At 46.3% G+C, this 8497-nt stretch overlaps 1 protein-coding gene across 1 annotated transcript; it reads right to left on the reverse strand.

Annotated features, from left to right (window-relative positions):
* Window positions 1-407: 407 nt before the first annotated feature.
* On the reverse strand, window positions 408-1367 carry MC2R (melanocortin 2 receptor). The gene has a single exon (XM_076332227.1). It carries the CDS (start codon window positions 1365-1367, stop codon window positions 408-410), a length of 960 nt encoding a protein of 319 aa, XP_076188342.1.
* Window positions 1368-8497: the final 7130 nt, after the last annotated feature.

An 8497-nucleotide genomic window follows, 5' to 3' on the forward strand; every position in this document is an offset into this window, starting at 1 on the left:
TAAACAACAGAATTTTTAAGTGGTATACACCTTAAATTGAAATTACTGGTACAAAAAGAGTTGGCATAAACTCATCTCTGGGGTAATGCAATACTTGCTGCAGAAGATTTATGTCTGATTTTTTCTGAAATTACAAAAGATAGTTAAGATGCAGTTACTTTTTACTTGCATGAAAAATGTCTGCAGAATTAACTTAATCAGTAATATTTCTGGAGGTCTGGTTGGCAAAGATTTATGTGCATACTTAGTTTTTATGCATTCTTTGGTAGCCCGCTGAAAGTCACTGGCAGTATCCTACAAGCATAGTATTACTTTGGGCATAATCGTTAGTATTTTTAACTCTGCAAACTGATGTTGCACAGCACCCCATAGGTGTGCTTCTATAATCTTCATTTTTCATGAAGTGTTTACCAGCTCCAGTTTGACCTGGCACAGCAGAACATCTTCTTAAATGTACTCCGTAATTCTGGGCTTCGGAATGCGAATATCATAGGGTCGATGATTGCATTGCACATTATGAGCGTCCCATTCACATGGAAAATGGACATGTAGCAGGCACAGTAAGGGTTATGTGGGCAAAACCTTGCTAAGAGGATGTGAAGAACAAAGGGGGCCCAACAGCAAAGGAAAACTCCAAGGAAAATGGTCAGTGTAATGGCTCCTTTCATGTTAGTTCTCTGATGGACTGTGCTGGTTGGCAGTGAGGCGATCTTTTTAGCATGAGATCGAGCCAGGAGGAACATATGGACATAGAGGCACAGTATAAAAAACATCATTAAAGGGAACAGGATGGTGAAGGGAATGACTGTTGCTGCTTCATAGGAGAAGAGGGCAATGGCAATGCTACTGCCAGCACAGAACGTCCAAATGATTGCCAAGATAACCAAGGCCCTTCTTAGCGTCATGATGTTATGGTACCGCAAAGCGTAGAAGATAGTGATGTATCTGTCTGCTGCAATAGCTAACAAGCTGAAAATCGACCCCAGTAAAGACAGAATGAACATGGAATCCATGGCATCATCCAGCTTTTTCTCAAAGTCCCCACGACGTGTCAGGTACCCCATTTTGCACAAGATGATAAAGATGTTCTCCAGAGTTTTGTACAAGCTACCTAACATGTCTGAAATGGCTAAACTGCAAATGAAGAAGTACATGGGCAAGTGCAAATTCTTATTTCTAATGACAGCAATAAGGACAAGCAGATTTTCCAGTATTCCAGCAGCAGCAACAGTGAAAAAAACTTCCTCTGGCACCACGACCTGGGTGCAGTCAGTGATATTTAAGGAGAAATCACTCATATTTTCGAGGGAAGGAATGTTTGTCTGCCCTGGGTGTTTGATTAGGTTGGAAGGTCTCTCAGTGCTCATTTCTTCTGATTGTGGAAAGATTCTGGATTGTTGTTTCTCAGGCTTGGCTTTATTCTGAAGCTGACCTGTCAGTCAGACCATTCTTCCTTTGGTGAAGACTTTCTCCTTTATCTGGAGCAATTTTAAGACTTAACTGAAATGTTTTGAATTTCTCCTACAATAAAACATGTAGAAACATAAGTATCAAGAAGAAATTTACCACACATATAGGGCAAAAATAGACATTTGAAATATCACCTATTGCAATGGAATGAACATATATCATCATCAGAGAGAGGCATAGTTGGTTTGGATAAAATAAGAGCTGCTCCAGGCTTCGCTGAGCCTTAGAGGAAAACAAAGTGTAAATTCGCTTTTAGCTTCAAAGCAGTTTTAAAAAATATATGTAATTTTCTTTACCAATGAGCATTCCACATTTACTGAAACTGATCTGACAGACTTCAAGAGTTTGGCAACCTTTACTGGCCCAGCTGTTTGCTTTGAGAAAGTCTGGCATTTCTCACAAGATTTGCAGTATTATTATACACAAATGAGACCAATGCCAATATAAACTGTTGTCCAGGACAGTAACATGTTTACCACCACACTGTTGATGGTGAAATAAAATGCCCTCAATTTAGGTGTGAACATTTGTAAATATTGATATTTTTCTGAGGCATGTTACGTACTAGTGAGAGACTTCCTTTTCATGTAAATTGAAACCGTCTTTTGATTTGATGAACATATTTCTAATGCAGATTAAGATCCAAAGTACAATCTTTTCTTGGCTGTATTTTACAACTATCTAAAAGACCAAATGTTTATTTCAGCATCAAGACAATGTCTTTCTTTCTCCATAATGATCCTGATCTAAACTACATTAAAACATATATGAATCTTTCCAAAGGATTAGGCTTTTTAGGCTTTTCAGGCTTTTCATTAATGTATAAATGGATATGATATGAATTTAGCTTGGATATTACCCATAAACAATAAGACCCACTTTTTCTTGTAGTTTTTATAGCCCCATTTGTGAAACACAGATGCAGTTGCTATTTGGAACGTCCCCTTTTTTGAAGAACTGATATACTCTCCCCCTGTTTTTAAATTCAAAATAGCTTTTAATTGTTTGGCACTTTCATACCAGTAAGTCTTGAAATTCCTTTGGACATTTGTTCATAGTCAGGGTTGCCGAATGCCATAACAGACTCTATTACTGTTTCAAAGGGAGAAGTAAAAAGTTTTAATTACGTTGTATACAAACAATGCCCTCTGCAAGTGTCAGTGGGTATCTGTAATCAGGACAGCTGAACTGCTGCTTGAATGAGATTAGCCTTAATGCCGGTGAATGTGTTTGGCCACTTTTCAAAGGAAACCAGGTTTCTGACCTGGGTTTGCTAATGTTATCTACTGAGATTGCCAGTAAGGTGCTACCTGTGGTGAAGAATGCTGAGACTTGGACCACCAGCCATCATGAATTCAATTCCAACAAGCTCACTTAAGAGAAAGCATTCAAGACAGTACCCATACTTACCTGAAAACAAAGGCTGTGTAGTGGAATAAATGAACTGTATTGCACTGCAGCATGCATGGACATTCCCAAAGCCAATTAGGTCAACATCTGTCAGTATGTGAAGGAAGGAGTTACTAACAAGAATAAGAGACTCAGCAATGTCTTTATTATGATATATTTTTCCTATTCTCACCTACAGCTACTGTCACAGTTAAGTTTTATGACTTCTAATCTAGCAATCTGTTTAACAACTTAATTTTCACTCTTAATAGAAAGTCAACACGAACACTTCAGACAATCCCTTATTTCAATGGGATTTCAACAGGACAATCAGTAGGCAAAAATGCATCTATTAAGCCACTATTCTCTCATAACTGTTTTTCAATAATACTTCTTTGCTGATATAGTCATATTGCTGAACTAACCTGCCTGACAAACATGAAGGTTCCTTCACAGAAAACATACAGTATTATGAGTGGCATGATATATTACATCTGCTCCTTATAATTTTACAGTAACTTCATATTAAGTACAGCATTTGGTTAGAGCAGAGAACTTATAAGGGTTTTAGAGCAGTTACAGTAGACTGAATAATTACTTTATACCACTTAATGTTGTTTTCAAACAATTAATAGAAAACCAGAAAACGCCATTCTTATTTCAGAGATTTTAATTTCAGCATGTATACATGGCTATTGCACACTATTTTATTAGGGTTCCATCAAGGATGTTCCCAATTATCTCCTTTTCTGATGCTTCAGTGTGGTGCACAGTCATATTGCTGTCTCAGACCTCCCAGACAGAAATATCTGTGTATACAGTGTTGTACACAGGTAGTGAATCCAGTGCTTGGTCTACACAATACACAGTGTATCATACATCTGTAGTAAGTCCCACATTTACAGGATTCTTTCACTGCTGCAGATCTACCAGGTAGTGTGCATGAAGTAGTTTAACATTTCTAAGCAGTGTAGGATAGAGTACACATGGGATGTAAAGCTGTTGTGAACATGGTAAGTAACCTCACTGTGTCCTAAAAGCTAAGTTCACGAGGGAGGGTGTGCAGGGAAGGCGAGCGGGCAGGGCGCAGCCCCACTCCCGGCTCTAGAGGCCAACTCAACTAGTAGTCGTCACCCTCCCAGAAGAGGACCAGCTATGGTTTCCACTCGGCCGAAAGCCGTCGCCAGAAGGAATGTGGCGACCCAGATGGAGCTCACACGCAGGCATACAGCTGTCCAGGTCTCTGGCTGCAGGGAGTGCCTGAGCCTGTCAGCTGTACCGGAGGGCAGCAGAGACACCACCTGTGTGCGGTGTGACCAGGTGGATGATCTGCTCGGCCTGGTGGCAGAGCTGAAGGAGGAGGTGGAAAGGTTGAGGAGTATCCGGGAGTGTGAGAGGGAGATAGATTGGTGGAGCCACACCCTACCGTCCCTGAGGCAGAGGCAGCAGATGGAGGCTCCACAAGAAGCAGAGAATCCCCTGCCCTCTTGCCACCAGGCAGAAGGAGGGGACCTAAGTGACGGGGGGGAATGGAAACGGGTCCCTGCTCGGCGTGCCAGGCGAATCCCTGCCCGGCCTCCCTCACCATCCCGGTTGCCTTTACACAACAGATATGGGACCCTCGAACTTGAGGGCGAGGCAAATGAGGATGTAGATGAAGGTCCATCCAGGGGGTTGCCTAGGGTGAGGCAGTCAGCCCCACGCATTATGACTGCCGCTGCTAAGAAAAAAAGGAGGGTAATTGTCGTAGGCGATTCCCTTCTGAGGGGAACAGAGGGCCCGATATGCCGACCAGACCCGTCCCACAGGGAAGTCTGCTGCCTCCCTGGGGCCCGGGTCAGAGACATCACTAGGAAGCTCCCTGGTTTGATACGGCCTTCTGATTACTACCCGCTGCTGGTTATACAGGCTGGCAGTGATGAGGTTGCGGAGAGAAGTCCTGAAGTGATCAAAAGGGACTTCAGGGCACTGGGGCGACTGGTTCAAGGATCAGGAGCGCAGGTAGTGTTTTCCTTTATCCCTACAGTGGCAGGGAAGGATACTGAAAGGAACAGGAAAACACACCTGATCAACGTGTGGCTCAGGGGCTGGTGCCATCAGAGGAATTTTGGTTTTTTTGATCATGGGGAGGTTTACACGGCACCAGGCCTGCTGGCGACAGATGGAGTTCAGCTGTCTCACAGGGGAAAAAGGATCATTGCCCATGAATTGGCAGGGCTCATTGAGAGGGCTTTAAACTAGGTTTGAAGGGGGAAGGGGATAAAACCAGGCTCGCTAGAGATGAGCCTAGGGGTGGCGTGCCGATGCCGGGGGCGAAATCGATAGCCCAGCTCAAGTGCATATACACCAATGCACGCAGCATGGGCGGCAAGCAGGAGGAGCTGGAAGCCATTGTGCAGCAGGAGAGATACGACTTAGTCGCCATCACAGAAACATGGTGGGGTGACTCTCACGATTGGAGTGCTGCAATGGATGGCTATAAACTCTTCAGAAGGGACAGGCGAGGAATGAGAGGCGGTGGGGTGGCCCTGTATGTTAGGGAGTGTTTCGATTGTATAGAGCTCAACAATTGTGATGATGGTATGGTTGAGTGTTTATGGGTAAGGATGAGGGGGAAGGCCAACGAGGCAGATATCCTGCTGGGAGTCTGTTATAGACCACCCAACCAGGATGAAGGGGCAGATGAAGCATTCTACAAGCGGCTGGCAGAAGTCTCTCAATCGCTAGCCCTTGTTCTCGTGGGGGACTTCAACTTCCCGGACGTCTGCTGGAAATATAACACGGCAGAGAGGAAGCAGTCTAGGAGGTTCCTGGAGTGTGTGGAAGACAACTTCCTGACACAGCTGGTAAGTGAGCCTACCAGGGGAGATGCCTCACTTGACCTGCTGTTTACAAACAGAGAAGGACTGGTGGGAGATGTGGTGGTCGGAGGCCGTCTTGGGCTTAGCGACCATGAAATGATAGACTTCTCGCTTCTTGGTGAAGTAAAGGAGGGGGGCAGCAAAACCGCAACCATGGACTTCCGGAGGGCGGACTTTGGCCTGTTCAGGATGTTGGTCGAGAGAGTCCCTTGGGAGACGGTCCTGAAGGCCAAAGGGGTCCAGGAAGGCTGGACGATCTTCAAGAAGGAAGTCTTAAATGCACAGGAGCAGGCTGTCCCCGTACGCCGTAAGAAGAACGGGCGGGGAAGACGACCGGCCTGGCTGAACGGGGAGCTCTTACTGGGACTCAGGAAAAAAAGAAGAGTTTACCGCTTGTGGAAGAAGGGGCAGGCGACTCAAGAAGAGTACAGGGATCTCGTTAGGTCATGCAGAGAAGAAATGAGAAAGGCAAAAGCCCAGCTAGAACGCAATCTGGCCGCTGTCGTTAAAGGCAACAAAAAATGTTTTTACAAATATATTAATGACAAGAAGAGAGCCAAGGAGAATCTCCATCCTTTATTGGATGCAGGGGGGAACATTGTCACCGAGGATGAGGAAAAGGCTGAGGTACTCAATGCCTTCTTTGCCTCAGTCTTTAACAGGCAGACCAGTTATCCTCAGGGTACTCAGCCCCCCGAGCTGGAAGACAGGGATGGCGAGCAGGATGAACCCCCTGTAATCCAAGAGGAAGCAGTCAATGACCTGCTACGCCACCTGGATGCTCACAAGTCTATGGGGCCAGATGGGATCCACCCAAGAGTGCTGAGGGAGCTGGCGGAGGTGCTCGCCAAGCCGCTTTCCATCATTTATCAGCGGTCCTGGTTAACGGGGGAGGTCCCGGACGACTGGAGGCTTGCCAATGTGACGCCCATCTACAAGAAGGGACGGAAGGAGGATCCGGGGAACTACAGGTCTGTCAGCCTGACCTCGGTGCCGGGGAAGATTATGGAGCGGTTCATCTTGAGGGCGCTCACAAGGCATGAGCGGGACAACCAGGGGATCAGGCCCAGCCAGCACGGATTCATGAGAGGCAGGTTCTGCTTGGCCAACCTGATCTCCTTCTATGACCAGGTGACCCGCCTAGTGGATGAGGGAAAGGCTGTGGATGTGGTCTACCTGGACTTCAGTAAGGCCTTTGACACCGTCTCCCACAGCATTCTCTTAGAGAAGCTGGCGGCTCACGGCTTAGACAGGTTTACTCTGCGCTGGGTCAAAAACTGGCTGGATGGCCGGGCCCAGAGAGTTGTGGTGAATGGAGTGAAATCCAGTTGGTGGCCGGTCACGAGCGGTGTTCCCCAGGGCTCAGTTTTGGGGCCAGTCTTGTTTAATATCTTTATCGATGATCTGGATGAGGGGATCGAGTGCACCCTCAGTAAGTTTGCAGACGACACCAAGTTGGGCGGGAGTGTTGATCTGCTCAAGGGTAGGAAGGCTCTGCAGAGGGACCTGGACAGGCTGGATGGATGGGCCCAGGCCAATTGTATGAGGTTCAACAAGGCCAAGTGCCGGGTCCTGCACTTTGGCCACAACAACCCCATGCAGCGCTACAGGCTTGGGGAAGAGTGGCTGCAAAGCTGCCCAGCAGAGAAGGACCTGGGGGTGCTGGTTGACAGCCAGCTGAACATGAGCCAGCAGTGTGCCCAGGCGGCCAAGAAGGCCAATGGCATCCTGGCCTGTATCAGAACTAGTGTGGCCAGCAGGAGTAGGGAAGTGATGGTGCCCCTGTACTCGGCACTGGTGAGGCCGCACCTTGACTACTGTGTTCAGTTTTGGGCCCCTCACTGCAAGAAAGACATTGAGGTGCTGGAGCGTGTCCAGAGAAGGGCAACGAGGCTGGTGAGGGGTCTGGAGAACAAGTCTTCTGAGGAGGGGCTGAGGGAACTGGGGTTGTTTAGCCTGGAGAAAAGGAGGCTGAGGGGAGACCTCATCGCTCTCTACAACTCCCTGAAAGGAGGTTGTAGCGAGGTGGGTGTCGGTCTCTTCTCCCAAGTAACTAGCAATAGGATGAGAGGAAATGGCCTCAAGTTGCGCCAGGGGAGGTTTAGATTGGATGTAAGGAAAAATTTCTTTACTGAAAGAGTGGTGAAACATTGGACCAGGCTGCCCAGGGAAGTGGTGGAGTCCCCATCCCTGGAGGTATTTAAAAGAGGAGTAGATGAGGCGCTTAGGGACATGGTTTAGTGGACATGGTGGTGTTGGGTTGACGGTTGGACTTGATGATCTTAGAGGTCTTTTCCAACCTAAATGATTCTATGATTCTATGATTCTATGATTCTAATGGAGAAACAAGACACCTTGGAGCTTGGATGCATATTTCCACTGGCTACAGATATTAGAGCCAAGGTCATTTCACACAAAGCTGTAAATAATTATCAGGTGAAAAAAAAGTTTACCCTCCTGTGTTGTTTGCACTACCAGAGACAGCGTGGATGCAATGGATTTCCTCTCTGCTGTCAGTACCTTGCCAGTTTGCTTCATCATTGTATCGTCCAGATAAAGGGTTCATGCCACTCACCAACACGACCCTTTGAAAGGCCTCAGATTTATCTTTTGCAGGTATCTGCAAAGTTGACCTTTCACAGCTAGTGTTTACGTGTCAGAATTGTTAAAAATAGAACACAACAATTAAAGAATAAAAAAGTGCCTTATATGACAATCATTTTTTCCTGGCAATGGCTGAACTATTTGGATTTTACCTTTCTCAAGGTCATTCACAG

Source organism: Aptenodytes patagonicus, chromosome 2, assembly GCF_965638725.1.
Source record: "Aptenodytes patagonicus chromosome 2, bAptPat1.pri.cur, whole genome shotgun sequence".
Classification (NCBI taxonomy): Eukaryota; Metazoa; Chordata; class Aves; order Sphenisciformes; family Spheniscidae; genus Aptenodytes; species Aptenodytes patagonicus.

Coding starts and splice junctions, on each gene's coding strand:
- MC2R (XM_076332227.1), bottom strand. CDS start 1,367: ATGAGCACTGAGAGACCTTCCAACCTAATCAAACACCCAGGGCAGACA.